General features: G+C 40.2%; 2 protein-coding genes across 2 annotated transcripts in view; both read left to right on the top strand.

The window, feature by feature from the left end:
• The window catches only part of LOC146499798 (protein mono-ADP-ribosyltransferase PARP12-like), a 21838-nt gene extending 21667 nt beyond the window's left edge, over positions 1–171 (top strand). Inside the window, exon 12 of the mRNA XM_085138554.1 lies at positions 1–171. This exon is cut by the window's left edge and continues 909 nt beyond it. The gene's annotated coding sequence lies outside the window, so the exon portion shown is untranslated.
• Positions 172–4526: 4355 nt separating this feature from the next.
• On the top strand, positions 4527–19433 carry LOC146499799 (protein mono-ADP-ribosyltransferase PARP12-like). The gene is made up of 12 exons (XM_085138562.1): positions 4527–4804; positions 5139–5274; positions 6022–6730; positions 6810–6860; positions 6941–7067; positions 9556–9721; positions 11738–11858; positions 11975–12071; positions 14240–14315; positions 15053–15183; positions 16260–16402; positions 16594–19433. The coding sequence occupies exons 1-12, from the start codon at positions 4527–4529 to the stop codon at positions 16845–16847; spliced, it is 2289 nt and encodes a 762-aa protein (XP_084994688.1). The 3' UTR covers positions 16848–19433.
• The last annotated feature ends 504 nt before the right edge of the window (positions 19434–19937 follow it).

Below are 19937 nucleotides of genomic sequence, written 5' to 3' on the forward strand. Positions count from 1 at the left end.
TGTTTAAATTAAACTTTGAAATAACTTTTATACAGAATAACACAGAAATAGCAGCACAACGCTAATATCACATAAGCACGCTGAGCTAGAAGAAACACCTGATTGCTTTTCTCTTAATTATCTCAGGTAGTTAGTGGTTATCATATTAGCGTGTCCTACTGTATTAAGACACTGTCAGATTAGGCCATTACAGCCACAAATTCTCCCAATACCTTGGCTGAGACACATGACGGCCTGTGTGTTGATAACTTTGCTGTTTAGACAACCTTTGTGATGTCAACAGGAAGCTGGGACCAACTTCTTGGAGCACAGATAGAAACAAAGTGCTGCGTTGTGTGTGACCCTCACTTCTCTGTGTTTGGAAAAACATGTAAAAAAAAAAAAGAGAAAGAAAGAAAACAATAAACGATGAGCACAAAGACGATACTGTGGTCGTTGTTCATCTTTCACACTTCGCCCTGTTGTGCACTGATGAGCGCACGCTGCTGCTGTTGGAGTCAAACACATGGAAGTTTCCTTAAAACTCGACATGAGGGCAAAATATTAGTCTGTCAGTTTGTTATAAGCAGTGTTGGTCAAGTTACTTGAAAAACGTAACGTACTGATTACTTCCCCAAAAAGTAATCCCGTTACTTTACTGATTACTTATTTTTAAAAGTAATTAGTTACTTAGTTACTTTTTAAAAACACGATTTACAACCTGAATAGGTGATAAAGTGATAGATCTTTCAGCCCACTTCTACTTTTTCTACATAATCCATCATACAAAATGTAATCAAATGGAAAATTCTCTTTTTAAAACTTGTTTTATTAGTTTTAATCTTTTAACTTTATGCATCAAGTAAAAATTAAATTATATGCAACATTCTCTGACTGGAAGAAATTTGTTTAATATCTAAACCTATTTTCTGCACATTCCTGCACATAAAATAAAATATTGTGTGTGTTTACACTCAGTCTTTCAAATAGATGCAAGTAAAACACAGCAGAAAATAAATAAAGTCAAAGACTAGCAGTCCTGTTGCTCTATTTTCACCTGTAAAGCAGGAGTGGGGTAGGCGGAGAGTTACCCTGGTGCAGGTGTGCAGCGGTCAGTGGAAGAATCCGCGAGTTTCTCTGAATTTCCCATTACGTCGTAGCTACTCGGTGCTTGCTCGGAAGTTTAGGGTTTTTTTCGCTGTAAAAAGAAGTTTTCTTCCCACGCACAACGGACACTAATGTTTTTGTCACTTTTTATGGAATCAAACTCAAAGTAAGGTCAGTACTTCCACGCTTTAAACGCTGCACGCTCATACTCTCTCTGCACTCGATATATGATCCATTGTTGATCTGCACACAGCTGTTGTCAGGATCGTCGCACTTGCTTACATCGCTGTCATGAGACACTCTCGCAAAAAAATCACGGTTTTAGTAACGCAGTAACGCAGCGTTCCTACGGGAAAGTAACGGTAATCTAATTACCGTTTTTGCAATAGTAATCCCTTACTTTACTCGTTACTTGAAAAAACTAATCCGATAATGCGTTACTGCCCATCTCTGGTTATAAGCTATAATAATAACCTACAGGTGACCAGGGATGGGCAGTAACGCGTTACAAGTAACTACTGTAATCTGATTACTTTTTCCATTATTGAGTAAAGTACAATATTACTATTGCAAAAAAAAAAGAATTAGATTACTGCTGCTTTCCTGTAAGCGCTACTGCGTTACTGAACCGTGATTTTATTTGTGAGAGTGTCAAACGAGCGCGCGGCGTCTGTGGCAGCAGCAGATGTGTGTAGATCAACGGATACTATGGAGCTCGGGAGAGAGTGCAACCATGCAGCGTTGGAAGTACTCACATTACTTTGAGTTTGATTCTGTCAAAACATTAGCGTCCGTCTTACCTGGGCTTTGACATAAAAAGAATATGACTGGCTCATACTCAAGCCTACCACTGTAGCGCTAAGAGAAGTCGACGCCAGCTTAGTTTACTAGTAATGTGAACACAGCAGCCTCTCGGGGAAATGGCCACAGTGTTTTGCAGCTTCTGGTGTGGCCAACAATCACTCGTGTCTGCTTGTTCCTTGTGCCAGTGTTTCTAGTTCACAGTCTGAGTATAAGTGCAGGTAAAAAAGTTTATAAAAAGAAAAATTTACTGTTAGATGGTGATGCTTTGGGTATTGAATTCTGTATATTACCTTCCTCTTTAGCTCTCCATTTGAAACTCCTTGCGGAGTAGGCTTAAGATAAGATAAGATAAGATACACCTTTATTAGTCCCACATGTGGGACTAATAAAGGTGTATAAAAATGTTCATGTGGTATTGCACATAATATTGCATATAAGGGAGAGTGGGCGAGGGCTATCGTGGTGTGTTGGATGTTTGTGTGGTCATCTGCAGAGACCATGTGGTAGAGTCTGACAGCAGTTGGGAGGAAAGACCTGTGAAATCTCTAATCTCTAGTTTTGTTATAAGCAGTGTTATCCGTGTTACTGGTGTTGTCCGTGTACTTTCGCTCCTCTTTCGCTAGCGATTTGTTCGGCCCAGAAACATGCGCCTCAACCAAAAATCCTGGCCACGCCCCTCTTGTGACATCAGTCTCCAAAAGCCCTATTAGGCTAATCGTTGTGTCACTTCTGGTATTTCAGACAATCCCTTTCCGTCAAGGATTTTTAATTTGTTGTGGTTTTTTAATTTGTTGCGGATTTTTAATTTGTTGTGGTTTTTTAATTTGTTGTGGTTTTTTATTTTGTTGCGGTTTTTTAATTTGTTGTGGATTTTTAATTTGTTGTGGATTTTTAATTTGTTGTGGATTTTTAATTTGTTGCGGTTTTTTAATTTGTTGTGGATTTTTAATGTATTGTGGATTTTTAATTTGTTGCGGTTTTTTAATTTGTTGTGGATTTTTAATTTGTTGCGGTTTTTTAATTTGTTGTGGATTTTTAATTTGTTGCCGTTTTTTAATTTGTTGCGGATTTTTAATTTGTTGCCGTTTTTTAATTTGTTGCGGATTTTTAGTTTGTTGTGGATTTTTAATTTGTTGCCATTTTTAAATTTGTTGCGGTTTTTTAATTTGTTGTGGATTTTTAATTTGTTGCGGATTTTTAATTTGTTGTGGATTTTTAATTTGTTGCCATTTTTTAATTTGTTGTGGATTTTTAATTTGTTGTGGATTTTTAATTTGTTGCGGTTTTTTAATTTGTTGTGGATTTTTAATTTGTTGCGGATTTTTAATTTGTTGTGGATTTTTAATTTGTTGCGGATTTTTAATTTGTTGTGGATTTTTAATTTGTTGCGGATTTTTAATTTGTTGTGGATTTTTAATTTGTTGCCATTTTTAAATTTGTTGCGGTTTTTTAATTTGTTGCGGATTTTTAATTTGTTGCGGATTTTTAATTTGTTGTGGATTTTTAATTTGTTGCCATTTTTTAATTTGTTGTGGATTTTTAATTTGTTGTGGATTTTTAATTTGTTGCAGTTTTTTAATTTGTTGTGGATTTTTAATTTGTTGTGGATTTTTAATTTGTTGCGGTTTTTTAATTTGTTGTGGATTTTTAATTTGTTGCCGTTTTTTAATTTGTTGCGGATTTTTAGTTTGTTGCCGTTTTTTAATTTGTTGCGCTTTGCACTTCCCAGCCACCGTAGGCTTAAGATAAGATAAGATAAGATAAGATACACCTTTATTAGTCCCACATGTGGGACTAATAAAGGTGTATAAAAAATGATCATGTGGTATTGCACATAATATTGCATATAAGGGAGAGTGGGCGAGGGCTATCGTGGTGTGTTGGATGTTTGTGTGGTCATCTGCAGAGACCATGTGGTAGAGTCTGACAGCAGTTGGGAGGAAAGACCTGTGAAATCTCTCCGTCCCACATCCTGGATGCTGCAGCCTCCTACTGAAGGAGCTGCTCTGCTGTCAGAGTCTCCTGCATGGGGTGGGAGATGTTGTTCAACAGGAATGACAGCTTAGCCACCATTCTCCTGTCACTCACCACCTCCACTGGGTCCAGATTAAACATGATTGGTCAGTAGTACTTGGACTACCTGTTATATTTTTATAATAATTAGATAAGATATGAGTAAAATATATGATTACACACTGTTTAAAAATACAGTTAATCCAGTTCCTTCACAATGGCCCATCCATACGAGCTGTACAAGAGTTTGCTCTATAGCCCAGCACAGTCTGTGCAGTAGTATACAGGAGATGGGCTGTTGCGCAACGACACATCCACAGAGGCATAGACGCATTTTACAACATGTGTTTTCATTACTGGACATGTTTCAGCTGTGAAGCAAAAGTAAGCCTTTCTTTTCATTTTTAGTCGAGGTCTATGGAGGTCATACAGCGCGGTGACGCCCCCAAGTGGACATCAGCAGCATTACAGCATCAGTCCAAGATAAAAATAGTTCAGTTTCGCTTTCCAATCGTCAGAAATGATACCGAAGTTTTCCTCCTCCCATGAAACCAGCGGCCGCTGTCGTCAAGCTGCGGTTTGGTCTCACAGGTGGAAGTTAACGCAGGCAGAGCTCGGACACGATGGAGACAGAAATACTGAGAATGATCTGCGCCAATCAAGGAGCAGTCAACACGGAGGATTTAGTGTATAATCTGTTTTCCGGCGATCCCACGAAGGTGTCGGAGATCATATCTAACCGAGAGAAATTTGCTCGCTGTTGTCCAAACGGACAGCCGAAGGTGGTGGCCAGGACCCGCCTGAGACTTTGCAGAGACAAAGACTGCCCGGGGACGTGCAGGGCTCTGCACCTGTGCAAAAACATCCTCTTCAGCGGATTCTGTCAGTTCACCCAGCTCAGGTAAACATGCTGGACTTAAAGTAAATAAACAGCTTATTGTCTGAGTCTTCGAAGTTAAACGGATGCTGGCTCTACTCAGCTGTACATCAAACCTATTATTGGGCGAATCCTGCTAAAACATTTTTCCCAAAACGCTGAACTTGACTTTCATATAATTCTGTCCACTTGTTATCGCGCCGTGTTTTGACTTGCAAACGGACTTTCTACCAGAAAGATGACCCATGACGTACATGACAGCTTTTTTTGTTGTTGTCATTATTGTTTTGTTTTGTTTTTTCTTTTTTTTACTGAGTACTTACGTCATGACTCAGCTGTGTGGATTCTGTTACAACAGGAGGGGCTGCAGCTTCTCCCATGAGCTGACCTCTGAGCATAACCAAAGACTTCTGAGGCAGCATGAGCTGGAGAGCCTGAGCCGAGAGGAGCTGTGCACCCTGCTGCTGCAGAGTGACCACACAGTTCTTCCTGATGTAAGTCTAAGAACACACACCATGAAACAGGCGAGTCAGTCTAGTTTGCATTCCTACGTCACAATGCCACACCCGCTGTTTCCACTAACGTTACTTTTGTTTTTTAAATTAATTGAAAGCGTTTTTCTTTAATGTTTTTTTTTTGTTGAAAAATATAGCTATTGAGTGCAACTGTGTGTGTAAATGTAAGCGTGTAAACACTGCAGATAGTCAGATTAACAGTATTTTGTCTCTATCCGCCATTGTAGAGATTCATCTAATGTAAACAATAACGTGGCGCACAGCGTGACGTAACAAAAGGCACATACGTTTGACGTTGCGTGATGAATTTCGTTTGCTTGTAAAACAAAGAGGGGGGGGGGGGGGGGGGCTAGCAAAAAAACGTCTGGGAACCACTGTGTTAAATGAAAGTTCTTTAAATGCCTGCATTTTGTTTAATGGCCAGCAGGGGGAGATTCAAATGGTTGCATCTCCCCTTGAATTTACCAGTTTTTTAGAAGTTTATGACAAAATGACCTAAACTGATTCAGATCAAGCTTATGCTCTCAGTCTTTCCATTCTTACTTATTTATACAGCTTATATGTACAGTGCCTTTTTAAAGTCAAAACAAAACAAACAACAACAAATCAAACAGGAAGACAGACAGTTATATCCATCGTTTATATTGAATGTATGATTATAATCCAGGTTTGATTTACAGTCTGTGATTATAACCTTCACTTTTCATCTTTTCCTCTCTCCTCCAGATATGCCACGACTACAACAACGGTGTTGGACTGTTTGGCAGGTGTCAGGATGGTGATGGTTGCAAGAGGCTCCACATCTGTGAGAACTACATCAGCCGTGAATGCAGCTGCTGGAAGAACCACGATTTTAATGCTCCACAGCCATTCAGAGCTTTGCAAGCTAGAGGCGTGCCTGACACACTCTTTCAATCCTTGAAGGCTGCTTATGCAAATAAACAGGCTTTGAGGCTGGCTCGAGTCAGTGACCATGGTCAACGAAGTCAGAGAGGCAGAGGGAGAGGTGGCCATCAGCTCAGCAGAGGTTGGAGAGATACTTGGGGCAACAGTGGCTTTAGGGGAAACAGAGGAAGCCACGGCAGCCGCTCGGTGCAGGATCAGGCCTGTTCACTTAGTGACATTGCTGCAAACATCGACGCCTTTGACCTGTACTCCAGCGATGGACTGAATGAAAGCGACGATGAAAACTCTCCCACTAGTGACATCTCTGCCGCCACTAGCGACAACGATGCGAGCAGCGAAAATGATGGAAGCCAAAACCGGACATGGCGTCCAAAAAGAGCTGCTGTGCCTTTTAGAGGGAGAGGCGGCAACAGGGGCAACCATCGGCTTTTTCAAAATACTCATTCTTTAAGTGACATTCATGCTGCTGTCAGTGATGTAGCTGCTAGAGGCGGAGAATGGCAGAACAATAGACAGAGGCCTGTCAGAGGTAAACAACACTTCTGTGGGGAGATGAACTAAAACTGCTGTCTGAATGAAGCCTGTGAAATATCTCCTGTTTCTTTCAGATAAAACAGAGATCTGCATGTACTTCATTAAAGGTCACTGCAAACATGATGGTGAGAAAGTCACGGTTAGTAAGTGTTTGAGGCTTTAATGTAGTTCTTTCTTGACTTTGATCAGCTGTCTTTCTTCTTAGATCGATGTTTTAAAGCTCATGATAAGATGCCGTATCGATGGCAGGTCCAAGAGGGACACCAGTGGACTGATTTGCCCGATAATGAGACAATTGAGAGAGACTACTGTGACCCCAGTAACTCATACAGGTACTTACATTTATTCTTCAACTCAGACATGTCAATTTTAGATAAAAGGTTTGTGCGTTTCCAGATTTTTTGAAGGTAAAATGCTTCAGAAAGCTTTGGTTTTAGGAAGCGCTGGCTCTCTGTGATGTTAGTATGTAACAAGCTGGATTGCAAGTTAATCTGATCGTTGTGTCATCAGCGTTATTGTGTTCAGATTTGTCACACAGCTATGACAGACTTGCTCCACACGTGCAATGATGGGATTTACTGAGTGTCCTTGAAGGTGTAATAATCTAGAGCAGGGGTGGGCAATCTCAGGCCTCGAGGGCCGGTGTCCCTGCAGGTTTTAGATGTGTCCTCGAACCAACACAGCTGATTTAAATGGCTAAATTAGCTCCTCAACATGTCCTGAAGTTCTCCAGAGGCCTGGTAATGAACTAATCATGTGATTCAGGTGTGTTGACCCAAGGTGAGATCTAAAACCTGCAGGACACCGGCCCTCGTGGACTGAGATTGCCCACCCCTGATCTAGAGGCTGTTAACACCTGTGACAGAGAGTCTGTAGGAGAGCATGCTTGTGGTTGGTTGAGAGTGTATGTATGGGGGTGGGAGTTATGGAGCGTGTGTGTGTGTGTGTGTGTGTGTAGGGAGAAAAAAGTAGCACAAGTTCAAGAGGAGACAGAGGGATTGTTTTTATTCTTCAGGGAGCGCTCTCTTTGTTTTGGCGTTGTCTACAGCCCACAGGAGACTGTGTTACTGTTCCTAATGAACAGCTGGTACACGGAATACCGACCGTCTCTGCCTCCTGTTGGAGGGACGCTACAATACGGCGGTTTCAGGCGCAACGCTTTGGATAAATGTTAAAATAAAATATTTGATTCTGTGCTGGACTGTACCTAAGGTTTGTACTATTATACTATTAACTGGTTATTATGACAGTGTGTTTTAGTATTTTAGGTAATGTAAAGAGTAATGTAACAAGTAGTTACAGTATGTACTGCATTATTTTAAAAAAGGGTTTTGTGTAATTTGTGTAATACATTTTTACATTTTTCAGTAATGACCACAAAACACAAGAAGGATGGGAAATCCCTCCAACATGCACAAACATTTGACCACACAGCATGTCATTAACTTCCATGAATGTAATGTCTTTGCTATGCTGCTTAGAGATGGTGGCGACTCAAAGCAGAGCCAATGAAAGCCATGAAGAATTGATAAGTGATATCAATCATGGAATCAGAATCGCTAAATTCTTATCAATTCCCATCCTAAACGGACAGGGCCGTGCACCGTACAATCTTGAAGAGAACTTCCCTCCCGCAGTGTGACCACTGAGTGGACAGATTTTGACCCAAAACAAAGTCAACAAAGAAGTGGCTAAAGAAGAGCAAAGGTCATGGAGTGGCCTAGATGGTCTCCAGACGTGTCCTGTAGAAAATGTGTGGAGGGAGCTGAAGCTTTGAGTTGTTCAGTGGAACCCAAGAAGGGTTTAAAGAGTTTCTGTAAAAAGGGAGTGGTATAAGATCCCTCGGTGATGTGTGCAAACCTGATGACAGTGTTGCCAACTTAGCGACTTTGCCGCTATATTTAGCGAGTTTTCAGACCCCTTAGCGACTTTTTTTCTAAAAAAAAGCAACTAGCGACAAATCTGGCGACTTTTTCTGGTGTTATTGGAGACATATTTATGACAACTTTTTGACGTGAAAGCGCGTATGGCTCTTACTCGCAACAAGCAGCAGCGCTTTGGCACGGTGCACCTCACCCGTGCCAAAGCGCTCACAGGTGGAAGATAGTCCTCCCCCAGCTGCTATCAGGGAAGGAGATGTGCACACCTATACGTCCAAACTGCAAATGAATCGTGCATGAGCGAAACCGCTGCTCCGCACCGACTGTAACGCAGTCAGTTCTTTTACTGTTATGCTGTTTTGTGGATCACAAGGTTTAAAACTACTAATAAACACACACACACAAAGTCCAAGCCTGGGTAAAGGAGCAGGGTTGGAATTGTGACATTAAAAAAACAATAATTGCTAAAATTAATTTAATTTGTAGTTCTAAATAAACTCTAAATGCATTTAGGACGTTTTTTTTACTCACTTTATGTCTCTTCCACGATATTATTTCTCTCTCCAACACCGTAGGTTACAATTACATTAGCATGACCTATTATGCAAATTAGGCGATGACATCATTTAACGACTTCTAGCGATTTTTGGGACAGCCAATAGCGATTTTCCTTACTGAGGAGTTGGCAACACTGCCTGATGACCAACTACAAGAAATGTCTTAATGCTGTGTTTGCAGGACAGGTTTCTCCACCGAATACGAAGTTATGTTTAGCTTGGAGATCAAACATCTGTTTCACTCAGTGCAGAACTTGTATTCGATTGTTTATTCCATAACTCATCATAAGTGATTATTAAATGCCAACTTTTTCAAACGACACACACCCAGTACACAGCTAGCAGTGGATTCAAAACATTTTGTTTTAATTGTGTGTCTGCAGTAGCACCAGCCCAGCCGTGCACTTTGACACGATGACCTGCGGACTGAAGAAGGTACGTCGGCTCTCGACAGAAAACTCGGTGACCGAGCCGACCTTCATCCACACCACCGAGTGGCTTTGGTACTGGCAGGATGAGTTTGGGAGGTGGAACATGTTTGCATCCGCTGTGAGTAACGACATTATTGTTATCGTATTTAAAATGTTTATGTTGTTAAGAAAAAGACAATATTAGGACATAACTTTAACAAACCGCTGTACAAACACATAAAATATGTAACTGACTGTTTACTAAAAAGGTTGTTTGCACTCTTTGATAAACAGTGAAAACAGTCGTCTTTGCGTCACCCATTAGTTTGTCGATTGCATTTCAAAGCTTCATTTTCACCATTGTTGTGTTTTTGTTTTACTTTCTAAGAACATCATTTGCATCTTGTGCAGACAATGAGACAATTTTAGAGCTAAGGTCAGACACAGAAGTTCCTCTTTCTAACATCTTTTCCCAAATATGGCGATGATTTCAGGCCCTGGAGGTCCCCGTGGACTCCTGTTGACCCATCTTCTGTCACCTGTTACTAAGTAAACTCAAATGCCACAGGTTGCAACAAGAAGCTGAATACATTCAGGCCTTCACTCAAACATCATTATATAAACATTGTACAAACATCATTACTCACCTAAGTTAAGTTTTAGGATAGCTCTGGCCTGTTGGAGGGAGGTACACTCTCTGACACTGTGTTTGTTATAGTAGATTGTTTTATGGAAACTGTATTAACCTCCTAGGACCTGCGTCCACACATGTGGACATCACATTTTGGGTTATTTAGACCAAAATACTCAATTTTGCTCTACAAGGGCCTGATATCCACTTACATTATGCTGCTTCTGTTCTATCGAAATTTTAAATGAATATCCCCATATGTGGCTCTCATTTTCCTTAGAAACAAAAATTAGGTAAAAACAAAAAAATCTGGTCATTCTTTGTTTTTACATTCATCAGGACCCAATCAGCCCAAATATCAAAGAGAAATTAAAAATGCTGCTGTGGAAGAGTTCGGGTCTTAGGAGATTAAAGTAAATAATTTTCCACTACCATTTAATTTTGACGTTGCAGCCATTCAGAGCTTACACTTTATGATCTTTTTAACAAACCAAAGGTTAAAGTCTTTGCTATGAGTAACTCCACGTCTTAGGAGGGGTGTAATGGTGAAGTAGTTCCTGACTGATATGTTTGTGAAACCGTGAACAAACATGCAGCAGGTCAGAGTTTTATATCCGGCTCAGCATGAAGAGCAGGTGGAGCTGATCTGTGCCACTGTACATCTGTCTCAGTCACATTATCAATGGCACCTACTGCTGCAGTTAATACTACATGTAAACTGCAATAAATGATGCACACAAAGGAGAAAGAAGTGAAGCTGGCAGAGATTTACTCTTAAAATAAATTAAGATCATGATGTTTCTCAGCAGTTTTTGTTTTTTTTATTTTGTCCTTCTTTATATCCTGATGTATTTGTTTCATGGTTAATGTTTTCCTTGCTCTATTCTCTTATTTACAGCTCATCTCCTAATCTTTAATCTTTTACCTACCAAGTTTATTCCTCTCATTTCAAGCAAAAGAATTCAAGCATTGAATTTTTGAGGATAAAACTGAAATAAGCACCTTCATCAACTCTATTCTGAACTAAAAACCTGTTTTTAATACTAAAATAAGCAGTCACTTACCTTTGATTTATAGGAAAGAGGAAGAATTACATGCTACCAACCAAATGAATGCACTATGCTTTACTTTTCTTCCATTTTCATATAAAATGTCTGCAACCTAAGATCAAATTTTAAAACTCTTAAGGCTCCAGGTGTGGTCGTTAACACATGCAAAAGATCCCTAGTTTGATACCAAAACACAAATCTAGTGTCAGGGGTTCAAAGGTCCAAAGCCATGCCAGATGGGCGCCACATAAATGAGCTCAGTGAGGAAGGACGTCCAGCATGACGACTCTGCCAAATCAAATGTTACTGTTTTCATAATTGTGGCGATGCTAACTTGGGAATATCTTCCTTGAGACCTTTATAATATTACAAGCTCTTTAGACAATATTCTTTTGCTTCCCAGCTATTTATTGTTCATATGGCAATTCCTGTTTGTTATGCGTTTAAAGACCTGCTCGCCTTTCTTACGTTGCAGATTGGTGGACATGAAGCAGCAGACACCAACAGCACAAAGCTGGAGAAGTTGTTCCTGGCTAATAATAAAGACGTTGTGGAGTTTTCTGCTGGTTCACACTCGTATTCGCTCAGTTTTGACGGTAAACAAAGAATATGGAAACTGTATCTGATCTCTGATTTCTGTGTTTTAAAAGTGGCGTCATAATCATTGCACGAGTTTAAACTTTTATTTATGTTTCTTTTTGTTACCCGTCAGACATGATGCAGACAAACAACCTTAATGGCACGAAGACGCTTGTGTGCAGACGGCCACGGTTTGTCTCTGCTGTAGACGTGCGAACAAAGAAAGTCAGGTACGTCATCCCCAGTGTTGGGAAGGTTACTTTTAAAATGTATTCCATTACAGATTACAGAATACATGCCCCAAAACGAATTCTGTAATGTATTCCGTTACGTTACTCAATGAGAGTAACGTATTCTGAATACTTTGGATTACTTAATATATTATCATGCTGTTTACAACTACGTGAATGTACTATTGCTGTGATTTATTACTGTTACTGAAGGTCCGCGGCTCCGAACCGTAGTAAAGGGACCTCTGGCTAATACGGTGGGTTCCGTGTCAGGCTCTTCGGCTACGAGCTACGAGCTAACTAGCTAACTTTGCTTGCGAGAGACAGAGAGAGGCGTTGAAAGGCTGCTCCAACAGAACTTATTGTTTTTGGAGGAAAACACGAACATGGTGTACAGTCGAGTCTTAATATCTTACTTACAACTGGGCTCGTCAGGCTCTCTTCTTGGCTGCAGTGGTTATTATTATATTTACATGCTTCCAGCTCCTGTTTTTGCTCGATGACAGCTCGTACTTTTCCTTTTTCTCCCTCCCTCGCTCACAGACACATAACGGGTACAGCAGTCCATTCTCCCTGCAGCACGGACTACACTGCCCATGATGCTACATTCTTTAGAGCTATACCTGTAGCATTCTGCCTATTAGCTTAGCACAACAACAACAGGCGCTCTCTCACCCAGGAAACACGCAGAGAGAGAGAGAGATCACCCTGTAACCACGGCAACCATAACGCTGCCGCCTGGAACAACAGAACGTAGCTGTCAAACAAAACCCAAACAGTCCTGACCCGCCACAATATGAAACAGGGAAGTACCGCCGTGTAATCCATTTATTTCAACAAAGTAACTGTATTCTAAATACCACCTTTTTAAACGGTAACTGTAACGGAATACAGTTACTCATATTTTATATTTTAAATACGTAACGGCGGTACGTGTATTCCGTTACTCCCCAACACTGGTCATCCCAAAAGCAGCCGCTGTTTTTAAAAATTAGCCTGATGTCAGAATTATCAGCTTATTCTCTGCTGTGTTCTTACATCTGAGAAATTCTTTCATGTTGTTGTTCAGTTTACTCTTCTCATTGAGACAATCAAAGCTCTAGATATGGTTTTATATACTTTCCTTTTCCTGTATCTAGACCTTACCACAGTATTACCTTGGAGATCTACAAAGACTTTATTTGGAACAATCTCAGGCCAAAAATCACTAGTTGATGAGATCTTTGAGCACTCAAGTGGCACTGCTTTAAAAATAGGACTGTTGAGCATCGCTCTCTCGCAACTGGTCTCAGTTCCCAGACATTTGTGGGCTGTTGTTAGAAACGAGAGGGGATGCTACACACGAACGTTTTTGTTATGATGGTACAGTTTTTCCAGTTTAAACATTCCACATGTTCTCTGTGCTCTAATATGAAACAAATCATTGCAATCCAAAAATTGCAGCCTCAGACATTAATCTGAATTGTTAAGTTTTTGTTGGTAGTTTTTTGATGAATTTGCAATAATAATAATCTACGGAGCCCCGCAGGGGACATGGGAGGAAAAAAAATTAAGACGGACTTTTGCGAGATCTCGCAAAAGTTTTAGCCGCATTCTTCGGAGGCTGCCAGTTCGAAGCCGACCGGGAGGTTGAGGCACGATGTGCCGGGAAAGCGGTGTTCCTCCCGGCTGTAGTAGGTCTCGACCTCCCGTTAGCTTCGAGCTAGTGGGTGTCAGATCTCCGAAAACGTCGGAGCGCTTTTGCAAATATGTGATTACTTGTAAACCGAGCAGGTATCTGACGTTTACACAACTACATTCACGCCTCAAAATATCTTAAAAGTGTATTTTGTGACCCAGAAAGAGTAATATTACAACTAAGTAGCTGCCGCCATTGTTGGAATTCAACTTTTGCGAGATCTCGCAAGACTTTTGCGAGATACCGAGTTAGTTTTGCGAGATCTCGCAAAAGTCCGTCTTAATTTTTTTTTCTCCCATGTCCCCTGCGGGGCTCCGTAATAATCATCATCTTAATAATTTTTTTTAAAAATCCAGTAAAAAATCGTACTATTGTTATTACGGCTTTTAATGGGGAAAATGTCGATTTTAATTTTAATTAATTTCAGTACTTACACAACTATAAATGTTTTTTGGGGTTTTAAAGCATTCCTTATCACTTCTGTTTGCAGAAGGCCTGTGGTTCAAAATGCTGGCCCAGTACCGGACAACTGGGACAAGACACAGATCCCTGAAACTGGATATTCGGTACTGTGAAAACCAACAAATATAAAAAATATAATTTTCCTCTGTTGGTTTAGCTCACAGTCAAGTTTAGGTCACTTCTAAATGTAAACATCATTGAGTAATTGTAATCTATTATTTCTTATTGTTTGCAGTGTAATTTTTAACAAAATGGGATGATTAGTACCAGATAGCTGAGGTCGTTTTTTACATGTTTGCAGATTTTAGGAGTCAACTTTCTTTAGTACAGCTGCTGAAAACTCAATGCCTCAGTTTATTCTGATATAAGACTTTGTATTTTTAATTTTCAAAAAAGGTTACGTATTTGTACAATGAGGTGTTTGGTAATAAAAAAAAAACAACAATATGGTTTGAATTGAAAAAAACATTGGCAACAATGTTTTCAAAGGAAAAGACAGTCAATGATTTCAGCATTGATAACAGATATCTGCTGTTTCTGTTTTCATTTCATTGTTGTTGTTTTTTACATTAGCACAGCCTGATTATCTCTTTCTTCAGCCAGCAAAGATGCTATGTTAGCTAAATGGATTCAGCGAAAAAGCCAAATATTTCCTTCAGCACTTGGTGGAGACCAAAGCAGAGCTAAAAAAAAGTGTTGTTTAGAAGCCAAAGTAAAAAAAAAATGTTAATAATTCTTTCTGTTTCTGTGTTTGATGGTGTTTTAAAATTGTGATTACAGCTTGTTTTTGTTCGATGTTATTGTGACTGAACATTTTCTATATTTCAATGTTTTCTTACAGCAAATCTCGCTCCAGAGCAGCTCAAGAGAATTTAAGGAGGTTGAAGCTCTTTTCTGTAAAACCATGAGAGGCTTTGATATCGTCAACATTGAGAGAATTCAGAACCAAAGTCTTTGGGAGGCCTTTCAGTTGTACGTACTGACATCCAGTTAATATGCATGATTGCAGGTAGCCATCCCTGTCTGATAAAGTGACATCATCATTTGCAAAACTCATGTTGTATTAAAGTAGACTTTAAACTATTAATGGAGACAATCAACCCAATAGGAAAATATTTAATGAAGTCATAAACGAACTGAGAAGATCTTTGTTCCTGCATTTCAATAAACTAACCACTTTTTCAGTTTTTTTGCCCCCTGCTGGAGATAAAAATATAGAGATTTAAGCTGCCCGCAGCGGTGTTACTTTTCAGGACCACAGGCTGGGTCCATCTTTTATTCAATGTCTACTATTAGCATGCAGACTTTCTGACTTTTTCTCTACTTTTTCTTTATATCCTTGCCTGGATCTAGACCAGGGGTGGGCAATTCCAGGCCTCGAGGGCCGGTGTCCTGCAGGTTTTAGATCTCACCTTGGGTCAGCACACCTGAATCACATGATTAGTTCGTTACCAGGCCTCTGGAGAACTTCAGGACATGTTGAGGAGCTAATTTAGCCATTTAAATCAGCTCTGTTGGTTCAAAAAACCTAAAACCTGCAAGGACACCAGCCCTCAAGGCCTGGAGTTGCCCACCCCTGATCTAGACCCTTACCCCAGTGTTACCTTGGAGATCTACAAAGACTTCCCAAAATTTCATGGCTTGTTTTCTTCCAGATATAATGTGACCTATGGGGACATTATATGTAGTAAAATATACTGTGGAGGAGAACACAACCATGAGAACAAAGGGAGACTCAGACCACAAAGACACAGACTAAGACGTGAACTTGACACAGTGGAGACGTGACTGACTGGGGAGACGGGACAGGGTCATAAAAGATGATGACTAAAGATTACATAACCTAATGACGAGCACAGAAGCAATGGGAAACAATAATATATTGAAAGGAGTGAATACAGAGCTAGAACATAAACCGCGTCTCAACATCCAAAAGAGCAAATCATGAGCTCACAGAAAACTCAAAACATAAAAAGGCTCAAAGACACAAGAGCATGATTCACACTCTTACAGCTTGGTTTAATTTGTTTCCTGTCTCCTTTTTCAAGGCAGAAGAATCAGATGAGGACCAAAAACCGAGGGAGAGACGCGCCTGAACTGAGGCTTTTTCATGGCATCGACTCCAAATCTGTAAACACCATCTGCCACAACAACTTCGACTGCAGAACTCATGGGATGGCTTATGGCAAAGGTGAGTGGAAGAAATGTTCGTGCTGAAATAGTTATTGGTTATTCAAAAGCAAAGACTCTCATCTTTGTTACACCGTGAGTCCTGTGAAGTTATTCTTATGGAAAACATTGATTTTTCACCTTGTAATCACCTCTGCATGTTTACCAGAAATACATTTTTTCACAATTGTACCTTTTGGTGTCTAAACACAGGTAGTTACTTTGCCCGCGATGCCAAATACTCCCACGACTCCACCGGTGACGCTGATGTCCGAGCCATGTTCATCTCACGGGTGCTGGTGGGAGACTACACCAAAGGCTCCTTCGATTATCGCCAACCTCCTTCAAAAGACGGAGGGGGCATAAACTTCTATGACAGCTGTGTAGACGATGTAATGGACCCCTCCATATTTGTGGTGTTTGAGAAGCACCAGATCTACCCCGAGTACCTGATCCAGTACAATTAGACAGACGTGTACTGGTGAAAGAAACCAGCTACCCGATTAGCTTACCAACCCAGCACAGTTTCTTTCATGTGCTGATGGTGGGACAAATGTAAGCACTTTGAGTACTCAGAGTAGAAAAGAGATATGAGAACCACTCCGTTTACCATTAAGCATTTAGCAATGTTGGTAAAAATGTGTGAATTGTCCTGGGAAATACTTGGTAAAACTATTTTAGGTTTATTCAAATGATGAAAATGCTGAATAAGCAAGTTTCTTTTGTTTGTTTCGATGCTCAAACGTTTTCAACTCGACCAAATGCAAAGTGATTTTTTAAAAGAAGACAAATTTCCACGAATCACAAACATTTCCAGTCAGTTTGTCTTCATGTGCAAAAGATGCACGTAAAAACAGGCGGGCACAATCCCATTTGCTGAGGTGTTTTTTATAGAAATTACACCAACTTTTATACAAAATGTAATAATGACATTTTGTATCGCTAATGATCTTAGCATATATCTGTATGTATCTCCTTAATGGTGGGCCAATCAATAACATTGCAGTTATTAACATCTATTTTAAGCCGTTTTCATATTCATCGCCCTGACAATGCGATGATGTCTCCATTTGTTGTTGTTGACATCAACATACATGAAGGAATTTAGTTATACTCAACATAAATACAGAATGAAGAATTTGACAAAGCATACAGGCTTAGCAAAAACCGCCCATAAGACAGGTTTATGCGAGTAATATAGATATGCTGCAGCGTGCTAACCATATCGGAAGAAAAGCCTGAGTGCTTTCCTCGTGATTATCTCGGGAAGTTTTATACGTCATCCACGTTTAGTGGTTATCTGCGAAAGCGTCGTACCTAAAACATATCAAATAATAAAAAGGGATAACGTTGGAGGCGTTTAGAGCCTCAGATTCTCGTAAGGATTTGTCCAAGACACATGACGGACTACGTGTTGGTGCCTGATGATAGCTTTGCTGTTTTAGATGACCTTTGCAATGTCAGCAGCGAGCAGGGACCAACGTCTGGGAACACGTATAGAAACAAACAGCAGCAGTGTGCGATACTCACTGTGCTCGGAAAAGCTTGAGAAGAAGGAAAGCGAAAAACATGGACCTTCTTGTCCTGCGGGCCCCAACCTTTTTTGCGCCACGGACCGGTTTAATGTCAGACAATATTTTCACGGACCGGTGTTCTGGGAATCCATCCTACCTGACAAACCATCCTACCAGTTGTTTGCACGCATGCGCACAACATGAAATTAAGTGGCGACCGTCCTACCTTTGTGAATATGAGCGAGAAGCATACTCCAATGGGCAAAGTTAAGTACCAAACCATCATGCCTACTTAAATTTGTGCTGGAATTAGGAAGTATGATGGTTTGTCAGAACGCCGGCTTTTAAGGTGTTGCGGATAAATACAAGAGAATAAAATGATACGACCAAGACAGATATAATAACAAACGTGAATGCACTGTGTAATTGTGTAACTTTATTAGCAGCGTCCTCCTGAAATGCACCAACAACGCTGACAGTAACATTCTCCTCTCTGCCCCTTAATGCTCTCTGGTCACTATGGTAACGCGTAAATATTTATTTCAAAATAAGACACACAAGACCCAGGGAAACAGAGTTAACGATAAAAACCATGAAAACCATAAATTTCACAACCGAGCCTCAACTCTCGCGACTCATGTACCGGTCCATGGCCCGGGGGTTGGGGACCGCTGCTCTAGTGCAGCACAAAGGTGATGCTGTGGTGGTTGTTAAATGTTCACTTCGCCCTGTTGTGCACAGTCTTTCTAGTTCATAATCTGACTGTAAATGCAGAAAACAGTTGATTAAAAAAAAAATTTCTGTTTGAAGATGGTTAAGTTGTTACATTGTGTATATTTCCTTCCTCTTTAGTTCTTTTGCAGTCGTAGCCCGCTTGTCAGTAGTACTTGGATTAGCTGTTATATATTTATAATGATTAGAAACAGATATAACAAAATACAAATACCCCATGCTACTAGTTTTGCTTTTTGTTATTGTTCTTGACACTATACGAGAGGGTACTTACAGCCCATTCAGGTTGCACAGTTAGTCCAGTTCCTGGACCGCTCTGTCTCCTAAGACAAGAAGGCGGTGCGTGAGGAAACCCTGAAACGGCCATAGAAGGGCATCAACCCAGCAGCAGGATCGCTATCTGTTGCTTTATGCAAAAAGTAATGGAAAGATCACTGCCAAAGCCTTACAGAATGGCATATTTATGTGCATGTTCCCGATGAAACTGTTAGGAACAGACAGGTCCTGACGCTTAAACAGCAGTCACGAGAGCTGCTGACTAACACGTGGAGGTCTGCGTTACCTTCCAAAGGCTTACCCTCTCCCAAAAAAGTCATACAGGATGTTTCAGGCTTCATAAAGTTTGCCGATGGCGCCTCCAGATTCTTTACATCTGCTCACTGTAAACCTGTTCTACTATTAAAGCTATTATTCTTCTGAAATGTTCTATAAAAACAGATTTTTGTGTGTGTGCATGTTGGCAATCATTCAAATAAAGAATTATTTAAGAGTTATCGAGACTGTTCACGGGTGTGGTTCTTGATTATGGCCCACTGTGGTCTGATCTGCACTTCCTTCTGGAGTCACAAAACAAAAAAACCCTCTTTATTATATTTGTTAAAGAGCAAAAAGACGAAGGCGAACAAGCTTCAATAATAAGCTGTGTGTTTACAAACCTTCTTTTTGCCCTCAAAAACCCTGAAAAAGAACAAATAAAGATTAGATAATATTTACAATAACAACATTCATATTTTCCCTCTGCTCAGGCGTTCCTGAGGAATACTTACTTCTAACTTAGATCTTATGAGATGAATCTTCATTGTAATCATCAGTTTGAAAATTCTGGACACATTTTAATGATCACTAAATTGCTGTGATTTTTACTTTCCAACAATAATGAGTTAACACAACAAAACACAACAAAAGTGAGCTTGCTGGATTGTAAAGGCGCCTGTCTCTAAAGTATTTTGGGTCAACTTCTGCTTTTTAAATGTGCTATGGGCTATAAATAAAATAGATGTGACAGTCAACACATAGTGCATGTATGAGGCA

The sequence above is a fragment of the Neolamprologus multifasciatus genome, chromosome 17 (genome assembly GCF_963576455.1).
Source record: "Neolamprologus multifasciatus chromosome 17, fNeoMul1.2, whole genome shotgun sequence".
Taxonomy (NCBI): domain Eukaryota; kingdom Metazoa; phylum Chordata; class Actinopteri; order Cichliformes; family Cichlidae; genus Neolamprologus; species Neolamprologus multifasciatus.